This window comes from Podarcis gaigeae (assembly GCF_964106915.1).
Source record: "Podarcis gaigeae genome assembly, chromosome: 3".
Lineage (NCBI taxonomy): Eukaryota > Metazoa > Chordata > Lepidosauria > Squamata > Lacertidae > Podarcis > Podarcis gaigeae.
The window spans coordinates 66,011,885-66,033,163 of NC_139680.1; the positions used below are offsets into that span (position 1 = coordinate 66,011,885).

At 39.5% G+C, this 21,279-nt stretch overlaps 1 protein-coding gene across 1 annotated transcript in view; it reads left to right on the forward strand.

Annotated features, from left to right (window-relative positions):
• Nucleotides 1–21,279, forward strand: part of LOC310841186 (uncharacterized protein) — a 65,466-nt gene that overhangs the window by 2,174 nt on the left and 42,013 nt on the right. The window contains exons 2-10 of the mRNA XM_083731772.1: nucleotides 384–489; nucleotides 4,338–4,573; nucleotides 6,757–6,922; nucleotides 7,971–8,729; nucleotides 11,057–11,446; nucleotides 13,980–14,215; nucleotides 16,407–16,572; nucleotides 18,208–18,966; nucleotides 19,142–19,206. Of these exons, the coding sequence (XP_083587898.1) occupies nucleotides 384–489; nucleotides 4,338–4,573; nucleotides 6,757–6,922; nucleotides 7,971–8,729; nucleotides 11,057–11,446; nucleotides 13,980–14,215; nucleotides 16,407–16,572; nucleotides 18,208–18,966; nucleotides 19,142–19,206 (2,883 nt within the window). The remainder of the gene's footprint in view (nucleotides 1–383; nucleotides 490–4,337; nucleotides 4,574–6,756; nucleotides 6,923–7,970; nucleotides 8,730–11,056; nucleotides 11,447–13,979; nucleotides 14,216–16,406; nucleotides 16,573–18,207; nucleotides 18,967–19,141; nucleotides 19,207–21,279) is intronic.

Below are 21,279 nucleotides of genomic sequence, written 5' to 3' on the forward strand. Positions count from 1 at the left end.
TTCACTTCTAATTTCAATTTTTTACAGTTTAGGTATTGCATCTGAACTGTAAATTGTGGTTAATTTTAAACATGGCATGTTTCAAACAAAGCTTAACCAGTTCGTCAAGTTCAAGCAAGAAGATGAGCAGTGGTTAATTGAAAATGGAAGTAAAACTTTCCAAGCTTGTCTTATCTACAACAGGGAGGGAAGGAGTATGCATGCCTGGGAGGAGGCGAGGCTCACTTTGTGAGCCAACGTAATTATGGGTTTTCATGATATCTGAACACAGCAGTTTACTCCTGTGTAGAAATTAACTGGAATAAAGTTGCCTGATGGTGATTATGATGGTGATGGAAGTGGCTATTTACAAAACTAAAACAATATTGCTTTGTTCTTCATAGATCCTTCGCATACAACACAATTAAAGATAGGCTGCCTCTAATCCTGACTAAAGTTATTGATACTCTGCATCGACATAGAAATGAATTCTTTGAAGAACATGGAGAAGTAAGAAATTGCTGCCTTTTATTCTTTCTCTTTCAATACTGTTCTCTTAAAAATCTTAAGCAAATCAAACTTTGTATAATTATTTCTGCATGCTTAATGAAATATTTTTCTGCTTCCATAAGAACATACAAAGAGCCTTGCTAACACAAACTAAAGAGCCAGTATCCTCAGTGTATTTGTCACAATTCTCCATTCAAGCCTTTTATATATATATATATATATATATATATATATTTGCTTTCGTAGATTTTCACGGGTACAGGAATGCAGGTTTTGGTTTTGCTGCACCCCCCTGCAATCCCTACACAGATCTGGCTGACACAAGCCACAAAACCACAGCTCGCCCCTATACACGAAGCCAAGCCAAAGCACAACTAAGTGCAATACAGCCATCTTCTCAGGAAAACTCTTCACAAAGTTCAAGAGGTCAAGACACAAAGACTTTAGCAACTAATCCACACCTAATGACCCACCTAAGTGGTACTCAGGATATCACTCAAGAAATCACTCAAGGTATCTCTCAAGTAATTAAGGAACAAAAGAAGAAAAGGCACACTAGCCTGGGAACTTCCTCTCTGCCCAGAACATTGGAGGCTAGACACCACACCCCCTCTACAGTATTTATAGGAACTCAAACATTGAGATCCCGCTCTGTTCCAGTAACAAGAAGCCGAAAGCACCAGCCTGAAGATGACGAGTGAGACCTCGTCGAAACGTCGCCTAGACACCCCAACTTTTACACGGGAAGACACCCGAGGACACCAAAACCTGCATATATATATATATATATATAAATTTTTTATTGGTTTTTTCAACACAGATTTAAAGACAAAACAAGACACCATACATAAACAAACAAAACATATAAACATGTATAATTTCAAACCTCATTTTCATAAACCTTACTTCCCAGACTTCCCCTTACCTCCCCTTTTCTGCATCCCTATTTTGAGATTTTTTCAACAACTCCTTACACCAATTGTCTAATTACTTATTTTCTTTTTTAGCTTCTTCTCATACTTAATCAATTGTAGCTATAATTCAATATTTTCTTTTCCCTTGACATTTTAGCACTCTTCAATTTTGCAACAGTTCTTAAGATATACTTTAAATTTCTTCCAATCTTCTTCCACCGTCTCTTTTTCTTGGTCACGGATTCTGCCGGTCATCTCCGCAAGTCCCATATAGTCAATCACCTTCGTCTGCCATTCTTCCAATGTGGGTAGTTCTTGTGTCTTCCAATACTTTGCTAAAAGAATCCTTGCTGCTGTAGTGGCATACATAAAAAACGTCCTGTCCTTCTTAGGCACCAGTTGGCTGACTATGCCCAGGAGAAATGCCTCTGGTTTCTTATGAAAAGTACATTTAAGCACCTTCTTAATTTCATTATAAATCATTTCCCAGAAGGCCTTAATCCTCGGGCAAGTCCACCAAAGGTGGTAGAAGGTACCTTCAGTCTCATTACATTTCCAACATTTATTATTGGGCAGATGATAAATTTTTGCAAGCTTTACTGGGGTCATGTACCACCTGTAAATCATCTTCATAATATTTTCTCTTAAGGCATTACATGCCGTAAATTTTATACCGGTGGTCCATAACTGTTCCCAGTCAGCAAACATAATATCATGACCAATGTCTTGTGCCCACTTAATCATAGCTGGTTTAACTGTCTCATCTAGTGTATTCCATTTCAACAGCAGGTTATACATTCTTGACAAATTCTTAGTATTGGGTTCTAACAGTTCTGTTTCTAATTTTGATCTCTCCACCTGGAAGCCAATTTTCCTGTCTTGTTTGAACACTTCCATTATTTGATAGTAATGAAGCCAATCTCGTACCTTGGACTTCATTTTCTCAAAATTCTGTAATTTGATTTTTCCACTCTCTTGCTCCAATATTTCACAGTATTTTGGGCATTTCGATTCCATATTAAGTTTTTTCACCTCCTTAGCTTCCATCGGTGACAACCACCTAGGGGTTTTATTTTCCAACAAATCTTTATATCGAATCCAAACATTATATAGTGCTTTCCTGACAATATGGTTTTTAAATCCTTTATGAGTTTTTACCTTGTCATACCATATATATGCATGCCAACCGAATCTGTTATCAAACCCTTCCAAATCCAAAATGTCTGTATTCTCAAGAAGTAGCCAGTCTTTCAACCAGCAGAAAGCTGCCGATTCATAGTACAGTTTTAAGTCCGGCAGGGCAAACCCCCCTCTATCTTTACATCAGGTAGTATCTTAAATTTTATTCTGGGCTTTTTGCCCTGCCAGACAAATTTAGATATATCTTTCTGCCACTTCTTGAAACAGTCCATTCTATCAACAATCTGTAATGTTTGGAACAAGAATAACATTCTAGGCAATACATTCATCTTAATTACAGCAATTCGGCCTAACAAGGAAAATCTCAAACTTGACCATATTTCTAGATCTTTCTTTATCTCTGTCCAACATTTATCATAGTTGTCTTTAAATAAGTTCACATTCTTAGATGTCATGTTAATCCCTAAATATTTCACTTTCTTTGCCACCATTAATCCAGTTTCACTTTGAAATCTCTCTTTTTCAGCATTTGTTAAATTTTTCTCCAAAACTTTAGTCTTTTGCTTATTCAACTTAAATCCTGCTACATGACCAAAAGCTTGAATTAGTTCTAAAACTCTTTTTGTACTAGTGTCTGGCTGTTGTAAAGTTAAAACTAAGTCATCTGCAAAGGCCCTCAATTTGTATTGTTTAGCTCCGACCTGAATTTCTTTAACCAGCTGGTCCCCCCCTGATCACATGTAACAAAACCTCCAGGACAGATATAAAAAGTAGTGGGGATATTGGGCACCCCTGACGTGTCCCTTTTTCTATAGGAAGTTCTTCAGTAACCACATTGTTCACAATTAATTTCGCTTTTTGTTCAGAATATATTGCACCTATACCATTTTCAAACCTTTGGCCTACCCCCATCCCATGGAGATTCTTCTTCATAAAATTCCAGGAAATGTTATCAAAAGCTTTCTCCGCATCCACAAATATTAATATCGCCTTCGTATTAATGTTGACTTCTAGCAATTCCATAATGTCAATTATATTTCTCACATTATCTGACAAATGTCTCCCTGGGAGAAAGCCAGCCTGGTCCTTATGAATCTCTTCCACCAACACCTTCTTTAATCTTTTTGCCAAAATGTCAGCAAATATTTTGTAATCCACATTAAGTAGTGATATAGGGCGGTAGTTCTTTATCTGGTTCTTTTCAGTCTCAGTTTTTGGTATAAGTGTAATGAATGCTTCTTTCCACGATTCCGGTGCCCTTTTCCCCTCTAAAATTTCATTGCAGACCTCCTTCACCGGTTGTACTAACCATTCCTTCAAAGCCTTGTAATATCTGGAGGTCAACCCATCTGGTCCTGGAGATTTCCCCAATTGCATATTTTGAATGGCCCATTCAAGCCTTTTCAGCTAGTGGCCATCATCACATCTTTTGGCAGTGAATTACATAAATTATTCCTTGTGTGACCAAGTACTTTTCTGTCCTGAATCTGCTGCCATCTGTTTAACCGGATGACCCCAAGTTCTAGAATTCTCTGTCCACTTTTCCCATGCCATGCATAATTTTATAAACCTGTAACGTCTCAGTCACCCTAGGCCCTGAGCCACAAGTTGCCTACCTATGGACTAAAGCATTTGCTTGTCATTTTTGATACTTGGGTTCTGGACTTGCACTTTTGATTGGAATTCAGTTCAAGTTATTGCAACCCTACAATTTATTGAAAAACATAACTTTATGAACAAAACACATTCAGATTGAAAACATTTGTTTATCTCTTCATTTTCTCTTAATTTTAGAAAGGTATTGAATCTGAGAAGAAAGCTATAGCCTATCTCTCCAGGTTACGGAATGAGCTGCAGACAGACAAACCATTGATTGCCTTGACTGATAACCTCCCTGACAGCACTCTCTGGAACCAGTGCTTAGAATATCATCAAAGTTTATCAGATGAACCACCAAGCTGGTTTCAGTCTCCTTGGCTATATACAGAGTGTTATATGTATCGTAGAATTCATGAGGCACTCGCTCAAAAGTAAGCATGTGTGTTGTTTGTTGTTGTATCGTTTCCATCTGTGGGATGGGGTATTGGGGAATAAAGTTCAAGCTTAAGGTAAAACAGAGAAAAGAACTCAATCTTAAGTGCCAGCTGTTTTTCTTTTTTTATTCCTTCTCCTGACTTGTAGTCAGCAACAGAGTGATAGTTGCCTCTTGCATCTGGCACCAAGAGCCAGAGCAACATAGCAGCAGCTTGAGTAAATAGACACCATCCTGTGAAGGATTCCAACAGCCATTTCTGGGCTTCGGTTATTTCCTCTGAAACCTGCTATGCGGTACACAGATCAACAGCAGAGTGCCAGTGGAACATCTGAAGACTGGGGAAGGTGAACTTTGTTCCTTCCTAGTGACTCTTGTCTATTTCATGCATTTTAAATATTTTCTAATCCACCTCAAAACCTAATTTAGTAGGCAAGTTGGAATTTTAGTGTCACTTCTTGCTACAAATTTTGAAGTCCTTGTAATTCTCTTCTTTCTTTGCTTTCTGCTTAATGATAGACCTATAAAGTGATTTGTTCACTTTAGCTTACAGCTTAATTGAATGAAACGAAAACTGTTGGCTACTTTCTTTTTTGAACCCCACCCATAGAAAAACAGCCATCAAATAAATAAATAAATCAGTTGAAAAATACTGTAACGTTAATAAGATGTGTTAAGAATAATTATATTAATTTACGTAACTTATAACCCACTTTCACAGCTTATACAGTGCCTCAGGATATAGTAGTTACCCAAATCTGGAGTACAGATTTCATGTGGAGTCCTATCAGATGACATTGAAATGATGAGGAAAAAATTATTAACATTATTTTCTCCTGTTCCTGGAAGGATGAAGGAATACCTTGTTTCTTGGGAGGAAGAAAATGTAAAGTTCGTTTCAATTTTGAAACCATTCTGTGTTTCATAATTACAATGTTTATTTGTTATATATTATTGCTTGGAATAGTTTCTCTATAAAAGGTCATATAAGCTCATTAAAATGTCAAGAAATGTGTGCTTTGCTTATGAATTAATTATTTTAAATACCAAAAAGCATTTTATATTGAACAACTTCAGATATTTGATTTCTGTATTTCTGTCATTTTTATTAGGGGCCATGTGTGTTAATAAGGGAGGAAAAAAATATGAAATATTCCTGGTATATTTATAACTCAAGCTATTGTTTCCTTCTCATGCATTTGTGTACCACAACCAAACGACTGGTCAGAGTTGGGTAATAGGCAACAACTGCAGCTCAGTAACAGAGCATCTGTTTATCAAGCAGAAGCTCCCAGTTTCAATCTCTGGCATTTCCATGTAAGGATGGGAATTGTTCTGTATGAAAACCCTGAAGAGCTGCTGCCAGTCAGTGTAGACAGTACTGAACTACATTGGACCAATGTAGAAGGCAGCTTCTGATTTTATTTATTTGGTGCATGCATCTTATTTGGTAAATATGAACTGCAGGTTAAACATTCTTGCTTTCTGCTCTTGGCCAAGAAAAGAGAGTTGTGGTGGGATTGGTGTATTTATGATGAATGCTACAAGTATGATGAGCTAGGGCAGGGAGAATCTGAGAACTTTTGTATTTGTTCTCAAACACCTTTCTAACATTTACATAGTAAAATTAAACCTGTTTGACTAAGGATGGAACTTCGTATTGTTCTTTGTAGCTACACTATTGAGAGCTAAGCCATGGTTTGGCTGAGTGTTACATGTTACATTATGTGTCCTGATTCACACATAACCCTAAGCCAAAACATGGCTTAACATAAATAAGCAAATGTGCTAGTGTGGTTAGGAAATCACAGGTAGTTCACTCCTCCCACTGCTGCTACACTACCAAGAGCTAGCACATGGTTTGGCTTAGGGTTATGTGCAAATGTACTCCTAGCTTGTTTTTCTCTAGACAGACAATGAGCTGTATAACTAAGGTTTGGAGTGAGACAAACCACAAGCCGAGATTCACAGGTAACACTAAGCCAAACCATGGCTTAGCTCCCAATAGCGGAGCAACAGCAGGACCCAAGAAGGAGTGAAGTGCCCTAGTTTTGTACAAGTATACTTGTTTATGTATATTAAGCAGTGGTTTGGATTGGCAGGGAGCTCAACATGTGGATGTGGTCTTCAGTATTTATTAAGGTCAAAAACTAATTTCTGTTTTCCCCCTTTTCTATTTAGTGCACTCATCAGTGACTTTGATGTGTTTAAAGAAGAAAAGATACACAATTTCTTTGAATCTCAACAAGCGATAATTCTAATGAGTACTTATCTGCAAGATATATTGAAAAACGTGGAGAAACTAGATGAAAATTTATTGAAAAAGGAATTTTTTAAATTGCTTCAGGTAAAACTAGTAATACTGTTTATTTAATGTTGCATATATTCTCTAATTTTTAAGTTTCTTGTTTCAAAGATGGCCTAATGTAAAACATGAGACATATCACATTTCTGATAAGAAATGTTGAAAAATTATTCCATGCCAGCAGAATAATTTTAAGAAAGTTAAGATCCTTCAACAACTCATATACTGTTCTCTGCAATGTTGTTTTAAACGGTGAGTAAAATTCTTATATCATTGGCTGCACTTCTAATATTGGGGCACAGAAACGAGCACATAATTCTTTTTCATGCACATAATTATTTCACACCTCTGAATTAGATGTTTTTGAGATGTTAATTTCTCTGAAATTTATTTTCTGCTATACCCATTGCTTCCCCCGATTATCTTTCACAAAATAGCATTTACATTCCTTCTGTTTTTCTTCTCTTACTTATAATCTGTTGTCACTTGTTCCTTATTGGAACCTGATTTTGGTGTCCTGACAAAGTTATTGATGTGATGCTCATTTGTTGAAAACTAATAAACGTTACCTAAACTTGAGACTAAAGTATGATGGATGTAGTTTTTGCTTTTGAATTTAGAAACTTGGGAGTTAGCTGTGCTCCACAATTCACAAGATGATTTGCTGCCCTGGGTTGGGGAACGGCAGAATATAAATTGAATAAATAATAAAATGATTTTCCCCCTCCCCCCCCCATAAATCAGCGTCCTGCTCTAAATAAGGGATATATGTACTTGGAAGGAGGCTTCAGTGTCCATATCCCTATCCTTAACCCTATCGTGATAGGGAATAGCTTATGTAAATGGGTGCTGTGTGCAGCTTAATCCAACAAAGGTAGTTGATATTTTTAAAATAAGATTGAATCCCCTCAATCAGTTGCTTAGAAGTAAGGAGATTGATTCAGACGCTCTTCTCTGCTAAACAGCTGACTACTGGGAATCCAGCTTTTTCAAGTATGCCATTAAATCCGAATCTAAATATATGTGATAGGTAGTGCAACAAGGCATTATTCAGCTCACAGGGATTGTGTACTTTTTCTTCTTCTTTTAGGTTTCACTGTGGGGCAATAAGTGTGACCTTTCACTGTCAGCTGGTGCAGATAGTTCTCAGAAGTCTGACCCATTACAGTCTGTGGAAGAGTTAAAACCTTTTATCTTGGTGGATCACATGGAAAAGCTTTGGTCACTGCTTATAAACAAAAAGAACATGAATAAGCAGACTACAAGACTTGACATAGTCCTGGATAATGCTGGTTTTGAACTTACTACTGACCTTATACTGGCTGACTTCTTGTTATCCTCCAAATTAGCTACTGAAATTCATTTCCATGGGAAAAGCATCCCATGGTATGTCTCAGATACTACAAAGCGTGACCTGAATTGGACTATTAAGCAAATGCAGGCAGCTAATCACAAGGGGATGTCTAGGTGTGGTGTCTGCTGGGAGGGCTATTTGAAAAATGGCGTTTGGATTTATCATGATCACTTGTTCTGGACCTTGCCGCATGAATATTGTAGGATGGCTCAAGTGGCTCCTGATTTGTACAGTGAATTGCAGAAGTCAAATTTAATTATTTTTAAAGGTGATTTGAACTACAGAAAGTTGATAGCTGATCGGAAGTGGGAATTCACAGTGCCATTCCATCAAGCCTTGAACACTTTTCACCCTGCCCCCCTCTGTAGCGTAAGAACGCTAAAATGTGATATCCAGGTTGGGCTGAAACCTGGGCAAGGTGAACAGCTTACTAATACTGAACCTGATTGGATGATCATTGGGAAATATGGAATAATTCAGTTTGATGCTGCTTCATGATTGATGTGCAAAGTTTAAAGGACAGTGCTGTGCTAAATGCTTTTGTTGGTCAAGGTTGAAAGACTGCTGACTTTCAATGTGCATGTTCTCTTCTACGGGTCTTACTGCTATTTTTAAGGAGGTGTGCAATTGTAAATACTTTTCTGGTATTTATGGTCTTAAAAAATGAAAACGTCATTATTCTTAGATAATTGTAAGTAAAGAATGCTTGACAGAGGAAACACTGAGTGAGAGCAGCTTTAGTAGCTGCGGTTTGTCTGACCTCTATTCTAACATTAACGACAAAATATTGCACTTTGATTTGCTAAAAGTTTTTGCTTTTCTGTAGCTCAAGTCTTACTTTAAAGCTGCCTGAACTTCTCTGGTCAAGATTAGCTTAAATAAATAATTGGATTCAAATGTATTCAATGGATGGACTTGAATTCTTTCTCCAATATAAGAGGTATCAGCATCAGTTGGTGGTAGTTTAAATAAGTAACCTGGCATATAAGGAACACCTTTTACCACTTGTTAGCTACGCTAGGCTTTAAGTAGCACTGTGGGTTAACTACAACTAGACAAGGAAGGCTTTGCCCTGAAATGATTATTGGCAATTGGGTGAGACCACATTCCCATTTCCCCCTTCCTGCTTATGCTCAGGCGCTTTGAGGTGGGGTAGGTAGTAATTTCATTAATTGCAGAGGAGGAGATCTAGCAATGGATGAGTGTTGCAGCAGATAGGAGAGTGTTGCAGCAGATAGGAGGAGGAAAGGGCCTTCACTACCCTGCTTAAACATTTGGGAGGCAGTTATATTATTTAGTTGGAAAACAAATGTCACTGGGTTGGATGGCATCTTGTACGCTCTATTTTCTTTTGGATACTGCTCAGGTCTGCGCTCCAGTGATGTCACTTTGGTAGTGCTAAGAATACCTAAGAGTGGTTTTTGTCTATTTGGTTGGGTAGTCCATGAAATCACAACAGTGAATTCCCAAGAAAAGAACACACACTACTGTAGTCTGCATTTTAAAGAAAGAGACTTGTGAAACATAGTTTATGGTATAATATGCTTTAGATTATTAAAAATTAATCTAGTACTATAGGTTTATGATATAACAAGGTATTCAGGTGCAGTCATCTTACACAATTCTAGATATATTCTGGCTTTTCAATTGTACTTTCAGTTATTGAAACAGTCCCACAATCCCAATAAGCTCTTGTTTTTCCAACACCAGCATCTATCAACGGACCTCCTCAAAGTCATGGTGCAAGGATAGTCAAGCAGCTTTATCTTTTAAGTGTAGAATCAAAATGGATTTTCAACATTCCTTTTAGTACACCCACATTGATGATAAAATTGTGGCGCTGGCAGTACTTTCTTTAGTTGGAGTCCATTAGGATGCATACAATACAAAATTACATGAGCACCTAAGTTGGGCTGTCACCTCTGTACCTCCCTGCCACTGAGACAGTGGCAAGATCTATTTTCTATTCCTGTAATTATTAAGAATCAGCTAATATTGCCACCTGGTTCTCCAACAACTATCCCAGGTCCAAGGGTCTTCCTTCACCCTTAAAGAAGAGTATGTACCCAGGACCAGTATTTCCTCATCTGTATAGTCTGTCCCTCTTCCTCCAAGTTTTTCTTGCCTAGATTGATCTTAAGCTTTGAGTCTACTGCAGAGCCCAAACTCTCGTTCAGGGATACTGACATGGGATAATGTCATCTGAGACATTAAAGACAAGCAACTCCCCGTCTGTGGTTGCGCTTAAGCCCATTCCAGGGCCGAAAACAACACGTGTGTTGGGGGTCACACATCAATCGGAGGTGCACAAAAAGGTAGCTGCCTGTACTTATAATTTAGAAGTGTCTCTCTCACTCCTTTGGCTCTGCTGTGACCAGCTCCAGCTTCATCCTCTTCCTCAACTGTCCCCTCAGTGTAGCCATTGCACCAAACTGTCTCAGTGGGTGAGCTGGGAGGCAGAAGGCTCCTTCCATCATCAGCTTTGTTGAAAGCCCAGCTGTATCAGGCACCTCCTACCCATCAATTGTGCCAGCTGGTCATTATAAGAACAACTGTTCTAAGAATTGGCGCCTGAGTTTAATTTTTTCCTTCTCCCTCCCTGTCCCTTCTCCCTTGCGTGTCCCGTTTTGTAAGTCTGCGGTTATAGAATATACACAAGAATCCTAACTACCTTCTGCAGCTTACTTTTTAGGAATAGCTGAAACCTACAGTCGCAACTCCCTCCCCCCCCCGCCCACTTCGCGTTTCTTCGCTCCGCAGCTACTCAGCGCCAAGGATCCGAGGCGGAAACCAGCTGTGCCCGGTCCTAGTGAGGGCGGAAGAGGACAGAAGAAAGTCTCACAGGGGAACCGCCGCAGTCCTGGGACGGGCGCTTTAATCGGAGCCGTCTCCATGCGCGCGCATCTCGAATAGCCACTCAGAACGAGACCTGTGACCTTTTTTTCTTTTTCCCGAGGGCGGAGAGAGGAGGCTCCTCCGCTCCTCTACATCAACCCCGCCTCCCGCCCCGCTTCTCTGCCTCCTTACCGAAGGAGCTGCTTCGCTCTGCTCCCTTTCTAAGGCCGCTGCGCGAAGGAACGCAGCCGCCGACCAATGAGAACAGGCGTTGCTTGGAAAAGCGCCTAGCTGTGCCGGGAAGGCGCCGCAGTCAGCAAAATGGCGGCGCCGGTGGCGGCAACTTTGCCGCCTCAGCTCGCGGGCAAGTTCAAGGGGTGCGTCCCGCCGCCGCCGCCGCTTCGTCGGGGCTCTGCGAAATGGGGCTGGGAGAGGGAGCGTGTGTCCAGGTCTCTTCCAGGGTCTTCCTCCCGCTCTTACCAAGACCCTGAGCTCCTGTGCCACGTTTGCTTTGGGCACAAGGCCGGTGTCCAAAGCCTCCTTTTTCGCGCAAGGCTTTAATAAGATTTTTATCTTAAATCACTTTTCCATGCTCCTTGACTAGCAAGAGCATCGTAAGCGTTTTCTCTCTCATGGCATAAATCCCACTGTGTTCAACAGGACTTTTGTTATTATATTCCCCCCACCCCCCGTCCGGGATTGAAAGCGGCTTGCACAAATGACAAGGCGGATGAAATATGAAAAGCTAAAAACTTGCAAAAATGATCTTTAAAAAATAATTAAAGTGCAAGGGAATTAAAACAATAGAAAAACGAATCGTTTTAGAATACAGATAATGAAAACAACTTAGAATATAAGAGTTGGAGGGAGCATGGAGTGACAGTTGGGAAATGACAGTTGGATGAAGGGAATGAAGGGCTCTTCCATACATCAGTGTGCTGTGCACTCTGTGCTCCTTACCTGAATCCTCACAGCCACATCAAAATGTACCAAGGTATTTCCCTATTTAACGTGAATTTAGGGTTTTTATGGAAAATCCAATAGTTTTGGCTTTTTGTTTTTTCACTGCAGAAACTGCTATGTGGAAGTGTCCACCTAGGACCTTAATAGTTCTATTCCTGACCTGATGACTTTTAGGGAGCCAACAGTAGGTAAAGCTAATGACAGGGGGGACCAACTAATCCTACTTTTGTACCCATTTGCATCACTTCCAAACACCACAAAGAAAGCACTGAGGCTAAGGAAGAGGAAACTGACAACCAGGTCCACCCCCTGGGCTGGCTATGTTAGAAGGCAGGAGCCAAGACAGGATGATAGGACAGTGCTCTATTTTCCATAACGGGCCAACCAACCCTACTGTGATGTGTGTTTAGGAAGCAGACTATCTAAGCAGGGAATGTTTATAACTTATGTTTTTGTTGTATGTTTTAATTTATGCTGCGAGCCACTTTGGGTCCTACACAGGGAGAAAGTTGAGATATTAAAAATATTTAAATCCTAAGAAAAGGATACATTACAATACAAACACATTTAGATATTATATAGATATAATATTTTGTTCTTCATAGATCATTTGCATACAATACAATTAAAGACAAGCTGCCAGTAATCCTGACTAGAGTTATCAATAATCTGGAGCAACACAAAAATGAATTCTTTGAAGAACACGGTGAAGTAAGAAATAAGTATATTTGACCTTTTCTCTCTTGATATTTTATTGGAAATCTTAGGTCTTCCTGTACCTTTTGAGAATTGTTTCAAATGCCTAGAGAACATCAGCTTTCATTTGAACTTGTAAAGAGCCATGCTAGATCAGACCAGAGATCTGTCTTATGCTTTATGCTTCTCCAGTGGCAAACTAGATTATGAAGGGAATAGGCATCTTCCATTGTCTTTCACTATCAACTGGCTTGCAGTAGCATAACTGTTTCTGAACATGGAGGTTCTCTGTAGCCATTGTTACTATTAGATAGTGATAAGACTTTTCTTCCCCATGAATTTGCCATTCCCATTCAAACCATTTAACTTGTGGCAGTCACATATTATGCACAGTGATATCAATAAAATATGCTTTGTGTGAACAAGCATTTTATTTTGTCCTGAATCTGCTGCCAGGTATTTTCATTGGCCTTAAGTTTTTAACTTTGAGACCATGCTGGGGATTCCTGCCACAAAATGGCTACCATGGAAAGTGTAATATAGCAACATGACTGCTATGGGAGTGGCTATGGCATAACACAAAATTAAGGATACAATCACACCGAAACTTCCCAGGACTGCATGCCTAATCTGTTGAAGTTTTGCACACAAAACAAGACAGAAGCAGGAAAAGGAAAAGGACATTTAAGGGGAAGTAGAAACAGTGTCTCTTTAAGACTCTGTGGATTCCTATTACCTAGTGCCCAAATCACAGCTCTGACTTCACTCATCAGCTAAAAACACCTGACAGGTAGAAGCAGCCAGGTTTGCTCATTTCACAGAAATTGCTTAGAAGTGTATCTATACATTTTCCTTTAAAACTTACCATGTCTAGGGGCACCAGTTAAAGTCTTTCAGGCACCACTGTGCCCCATGGGCACAGGGTTGGCAACCCAGGACTTAGAAATTTCTTTCTAACTCTTAAACCACATTTACTAGATTAACATCCAGTATCACAGACAGTTTAGCAATGCCAATGTTCATTCAGCTTAATTCAAATACTATGTTGTTTGTTATGTTCCCTGCTCTGAGAGCTATGTCATCTGGATTTGTACTTTTGATAGGAACTCCTGAGAAAATGACTTTTTATAGCTATTCTGGTCCTTAAAACACTTTATTTATCAAATAAGATTTTTTTTTTGTGGGGGGGAGAAGTAAGTTTTATCAACACACACATTTGATTGAAAATATTTATTTCCTACTTTATTTTAGAAAGGTATTGAAGCAGAGAAGAAAGTTATAGTCCTTCTGACCAAGTTACGAGATGAGCTGCAGGCAGACAAGCCACTGACTGCCTTGAATGATAGCCTCCCTGACACCACTCTCTGGAACCAGTGCTTAGAATATCATCAAAAATTATCAGATGGACCACCAAGCTGGTTTCAGTCTCCATGGCTATATACAGAGTGTTATATGTATCGTAGAATTCATGAGGCACTCGCTCAGAAGTAAGTACATAGGTTTATATATCAGATAGTAAGCAGTGGCGAGCATAACACATCCATAAAACCACACAAAAATAGTTTGCCAGCAGCAAACTGCATATCACTGGACAGTTGAGCTACTGTATATAGCAGAAAAGTACTGTGTCAACAAGAGTCTCACATGGGCAGCTGAAACAAAGTACCAATGGTGCTTGCTTAAGAGTAATAGGCAAGGAGTTTCACAACCTAGGTGCAATCATGCTTAAATGCCTTCTGTCTTGTAGAAGCAACACAAACATGGAACGCTTAACTGCATCTCCAACTTAAAATATCAGGTATTTTACGGCTGGAGAGGGAGACGGCCTATAGGAAGGAAGTTGAGCAGTTGGGGGAGTGGTGCAGGAAAAACAACTTACTGCTTAACTTAAAGAAAACAAAAGAGATCATTGTGGATTTTAGGAAATGTAAATTGAATATTCAGCCACTTATTATTGAGGGGAAGTGCGTGGAACAGGTCTCAGTGTTTCGTTTTCTGGGAATGGAGTTGAGAGACGACCTAACCTGGGGAGAGAACAGCAAAGACCTGGTGAAGAGAGCACAGCAGAGGTTATATTTTCTGAGAATCCTCTGGAAAAACAATCTCTCAAAGGACCTGTTGATGGCATTCTACCATTGCACTGTGGAGAGTGTACTAACTTATGGTCTGTGCGTGTGGTTTGGGAGCTGCACAGCCAGGGAAAAAACAATGCTATCCAGGGTTGTAAAGACTGCAGAGAGAATTATTGGGTGCACTCTTCCCACCTTAGATCAAATCTATGCTGCCAGGTGCCATAAGAAAGCGGCAGAGATAGCACATGATAGTACGCACCCCGGAAATGATCTCTTTCAGCTTCTGCCTTCTGGAAGAAGGTATAGGGTTATAAAGGCCAGGACTAGCCGCCTGAAAAACAGTTTCTACGCTAATGCAATTCTGGTTCTAAAGGCAGCATAAGGGGTCTCTGTAGTATAGTGTATTTTAAAATGGGGTTTTAGAATTTTTAGGGGTTTTTGAATGTTTTATGTAGTTTTTATGTAGTTTTATGTAGTTTTGTGGTAGTTTTATGTAGTTTTTATGTAGTTGTATGTAGTTTTTCAATTTCATTGTTCCGCAAGGGACAATGACAATAAAGATATTGTATTGTATTGTATCGTATGGGGAAAGGTGGTCCCTCAAGTCAGCTGATTCCAAGCTGTTTAGGTCTTTATATACTAACAGTAAAACTGTGAATTTGGCCTGGTAGGCTATAGTCAGCCAAGGTAGGTTTTTACAAAACAGGCTTTCCATCAGCAGCAAACAACTCTTATCAAGTGGTGAGTGACGCCTTCATCCCAGTGGTTTCCCTTTATCACATACACAGCACAACAACACAATGACCTATCCCCTCCACAAGCAGCATATGAAATATTATGACTAACCTGACCCAAGAACCCTCCTCACACTCACAAACAAACCACCCTGAAACCAACTGAACTCAACCAACCAGGCTCTGGACCCTCTCTCGCAATGCCAATAAAAATTAAATCTACAAATAAAAGCCCTACCCATGTGATGCTGACATGATAACATACACAAACGCTATGCAATAGAACAAAATAACGTTATCGTTCCACCTCTCCCCTCTCTTCCCCCACAACCACATTTCTAGAATGACAGTGACTCATACACAATGTAAATGAACTGAAAAAGGCTCTATAAATCAGAAATGGAGATGCTATATGTACTTTCCCCCATTTATTTGTGTTTTTTTTGTAACACAAGAATATCTCTCATAAAAACTTTGGAGAAAAAAAAGAGGAAATTACCAGAGTACTCCCTCCTTGAGGACACCAAGTTATACAGAGAACTGTGAGCTACATTCTGAACCTATCCTGTCATAAGAGAGCTTGGACACACTGCTGCAAGCGCTGTGTCCGTGGGTGTAGCTGGGGGGGGCAAATAAATAAATAAAAATACTTAACTAACCTAGGTTCTGCCCCCCCCCCCATAAATCCTCACTACACCCATGACTGTGTCCACATCTTCAGGCCCCATTAGCTGACACTGATCCCACAGCACCATGCTAGACGTGACATACTACAGTCACAGCATAGACTGCAACGGCTATGGGAGAAAGTTTTTGGCATTTAGTGATGTCAAAGACTAATGTATTATTATGTTTCTATCCCTTCTGTTTAGTCCACCCATCAGTGACTATGATGTATTTAAAAAAGAAAAGGACCATGGTTTCTTTGAATCTCAGGAAGCTATTATTGTTTTAAGCACCTATCTACAAGAGCTGTTGAAAAACATAAAGGGCCTAGATGAAAAATCCCTGAAGGAAGAATTTTTGAAGCTGCTACAGGTAAAATCTTGTTTAAATAATTTATCTGTTGCACATATTCTGTAATATTAAAATCCAGTTTAAATATCTAGTTTCAAATATGACCTAATGGAAACCATTAGTGATAATATGTTCAGAAACTATTCAGGCCATCAGAACCATTTTAAGTGAGTTCCTATCTTATAAACCTCCAACTCATCATACACTGTTCTCTGCAATATTGTTGAAAATAGTGACTACTGAGGCCCAGAAACAAGCATGACAAAAGACCTGGAATAATACATGGAACCCCAAATCTGTTCCATGCACATAGTGGATTTAACAACTAAGGCAAAAATATTTTTATGGAGTTTCTGGCATTTATTCTCAGTCATACACATACCTTCCTATGATGATTCTTCAGAAAACAGTATATCAATTATTATCGTTAGCTTGCTTTTTGTTTTTGTAGTTTGCCAAACTATTAATTTATAGGTATTGATCTCTCCTCTGCCAAAACCTGATTAGGGCATGCTGCCAAAAATATTGCTACAGCTTTTACTGTGAGAGAGAAGGTTCAGAAAGTTTCTACAACATTTAAAGGACTCTCCAAAATGAAATAGGGCTACAGGAAGGCACATATATTGGCCATGTTTGATGGGGATGATGGAAGTTAGAAGTCGAACATTGGAAGGGCCACAGGTTCCCCGTCCCTTCTTTATAGGAGTCTGCTTTATACTGAGATATTAATCATATAACCCATCTGCAGAAAACTGCTAACCCCTGGCTTCTAAATGCATAAGCAGAAACTATATTAATTACACTTTGGTCTCAACTTTTCTGTAACATCACTTGTTAAAGGTAAAGGGACCCCTGACCGACTCTGGGGTTGCGGTGCTCATCTTGCTTTATTGGCCAAGGGAGCCGGCGTACAGCTTCCGGGTCATGAGGCCAGCATGACTAAGCCGCTTCTGGCGAACCAGAGCATCGCACAGAAACGCCATTTACTTTCCCGCCGGAGCGGTACCTATTTATCTACTTGCACTTTGACGTGCTTTCGAACTGCTAACTGAGCAACGGGAGCTCACCCCGTTGTGGGGATTCGAACCGCCGACCTTCTGATTGGCAAGTCCTAAAGTCTGTGGTTTATTCCACAGTGCCACTCGTGTCCCAACATCACTTGTTAGTATTCAATAAAAACCAATTTATTGATTTAGTTATGTTCTTTCACTAACAGGTGTTTCATGCATAACACATTAGAAGGAGGGAGGGAGTGAAGGAAGGAAGAACTGGAGGGTCACATTGGTCCCCTGAGCCTGAGGTTCCCTGGCTTAGTGGATTGGAACTTGACAGAACAGCAAGTGTGTCTTGGCAGAGAAACTGCTACTTCCTAAGCCTGTTCAAGGTCAAAAGAAGTGGATTAATTCTCATTTTTCTTACATTTATTATTAAATTTTATTAATATTATATTTGCCTCTTGGGAATTAACCCACTGCCTTTTCACATTGGTTTCAATGGAAGTAAAAAGAAATACTCCAATTCTGACCTACTTTCTCCTGTTACAACAAGCAGACCTCTCAGTAGCCCCTTAACTGCAGTCCTCGAAGATGCACTTGGTGTATAGTAGAGCAAGGACCACTTGGCATACAGATTAAGGTGTACTTTTTCCTTCTTTAGGTTTCACTGTGGGGTAATAAGTGTGACCTATCAATGTCAGCTGGGGCAGATAATTCTCAGAAGTCTGACCCATTACAGTCTGTGGAAGAGTTAAAACCTTTTATCTTGGTGGATCACATGGAAAAGCTTTGGTCACTGCTTATAAACAAAAAGAACATGAATAAGCAGACTACAAGACTTGACATAGTCCTGGATAACGCTGGTTTTGAACTTACTGCTGACCTTATACTGTCTGACTTCTTGTTATCCTCCAAATTAGCTACTGAAATTCATTTCCATGGGAAAAGCATCCCATGGTATGTGTCAGATACCACAAAGCGTGACCTGAATTGGACAATTAAGCAAATGCAGGCAGCTAATTACAAGGGGATGTCTAGGTGTGGTGTCTGCTGGGAGGACTATTTGAAAAATGGCCTTTGGATTTATCATGATCACTTGTTCTGGACCTCACCGCATGAATATTGTAGGATGGCTCAAGTGGCTCCTGATTTGTACAGTGAATTGCAGAAGTCAAATTTAATTATTTTTAAAGGTGATTTGAACTACAGAAAGTTGATAGCTGATCGGAAGTGGGAATTCACAGTGCCATTCCATCAAGCCTTGAACACTTTTCACCCTGCCCCCCTCTGTAGCGTAAGAACGCTAAAATGTGATATCCAGGTTGGGCTGAAACCTGGGCAAGGTGAACAGCTTACTAATACTGAACCTGATTGGATGATCATTGGGAAATATGGAATAATTCAGTTTGATGCTGCTTTGTGATTGGCTTCTGTAAAGCATAGCAGTGTTCATGAACACTGTTTATGATGTTTAAGATTGGAAGGTTTACTGGGGTTCAATATTCATGTTCTTTATTTTCTTCTACAGATCTTAAGATTTTTAAAGTTGTGTGCAATTGTGAAAGTTTACAAACCCTTTTCTGTTATTCTTAAAGTATCAGAACCATCTTAAAGGCTATCTTTCCTCTATTCTTAAAATATTTTTGGATGGGGTCAAGAAGTGAGTGTTTTAATGGTTTGCCTGCATTTGTCCTCTTACACTGTTTTAGATATTACAGTGCAGCACTTTGCCTTGCGTTGTATGTTACATTTACAGTTCTTTAGCAGATGCTTTTATAGCTGCTTTGGACAAAATTTAATAAAATAACATGTAAATAAGCATCTCAATAATTTCTTCATTATAACAGCTGTATGCATTGGTCGACAGTAGCTTAAAGCAGGAATGAGGAATCTGTGGCCCTTCCCGATGTTCTTGAGACTCCAACTCTTATCATTCCCAGCCAGTATGGGCAATGTTAAGAATTGATTGGAGTTAGACAACCATAGCTTCCCCATCCATGGATTAAAGAAACAGGAGACGGAGTGTTCTGGATGGTTCTGGATGATAATTAGGATACATTCAAATCCAATTTCAGGCCCATGTTTGGGATGGAAACAATGTCTATTTAAGGCAACCTCTCAAAATCACAATAGCTATTTTCCAACAGACGTATATCTTAGTCTGTACCTTAAATTAGAATATGTTCGTGAAACAAAGTTCAGTTTCTAATAACCTTTATAGGAATATAGAAAGCTGCATCACACTCAGTCAGACCATTGATCCATCTACCTCAATACTGTCTATAGTGACTGGCAGCTGCTGTTCAGATAGGGGCTCTCTCCCAGCCCTACCAGCAGTTGCCAGAGATTGAACCTGGGATCTTCTGCATGCAAAACAGATACTCTACCACTGAGCTACAGCTGTGTCTCGATTTCTCTGATACAATGTTACCAATATGCCTCTTTTTGTAGCCAACACAGTGTTCCACAGATGATTTGGACTACAGCTCCCATCAGCCCCAGTCATCATTGCTAATGGTCAAGGATAACCCATGTTTTCTATGTGTAGAAACCCTTATCCCCACTTTTCAACATGATGGAATGGTAAATCATTAAATCACATGCATAGTCCAAAATGGGGTGCCTTCCATAGTTCCAGTTACAGATAGGTAGCCGTGTTGGTCTGCCATAGTCAAAACAAAAAAATTCCTTCCAGTAGCACCTTAGTTGGTCTTTAAGGTGCTACTGGAAGGAATTTTTTTGTTTAGTCCAAAATGGAACAGTCCAGACATGGGTCCACCAGATCTTGTACTGTTTGTGAGAACTAGGTCTATTGTACTGTGACAAATAACGACCTTTTGAGACAATCTACAAACCCTCTTCTCCATATAGCATCATCAATTTGCATAGTACATAATATCACCTCTAATCACATTTTCCATAATATTTAAGCCTCCAGGGACTCTGTGTGCTTCTCCACATCTGTTATTGATTGAGGGTATTTATATTCAACGTTAGTATCCAATCCACCCAAAGTGTTCCACAGATGATTTGGTCATATCTCCCCCTTCCTAATTCTCTGATAGGCTGATTCAAAAATGTTTACATTTCTTTCTTTCTGGTTGTTCCTCGAACTATATGGCAAGAATCCATGGCCATATGCAGTTATTATATTTCAGATTGATTAGTGGTGGCAAAAATCAGTGCTTCATTTGCAGTTTGAGAGATGTCTTTTATTTGTAGAAAGGTTTTCAAATTTCTGTGCAAGTGGTGCCAATGCAGTGGTCCAGTCACATCTTAGGGCTTGGCAAATTCTGTCAGTATAGGAATCCGAGTTTCTATCGACCTCCATAAGTGCTTCCACTTTCCCACCTTTCTGTGGGCAAGTATTGCCTTTAGACATATCAGTATCTGAGGCCTTGTCTGAGCCCTCAGATATTGAGCCTTCAATTTGCTTTTTTAAAAAATAGATCTAAACATGTGGTCTTGCATTTAGATCCTCAAAATCCTTACCATTCATGGTGTGTAAAAAAAACAACATTCTATTCCAAAGCCTGTGGTTGTCTTTCAATTAGATTTTTGCCCCATCATATTCAAAGACATAAAATTATGCCACCATTTAGCTTTGGAGCTAGCCACACACCCATTGTATTTGTTATGCTCAATGTGGCAATTAATATATGCATTATCCATCACATTCCATCACTACTTTATAGGGACAACACACAATCAAACTAGATGAGATACAAAATGC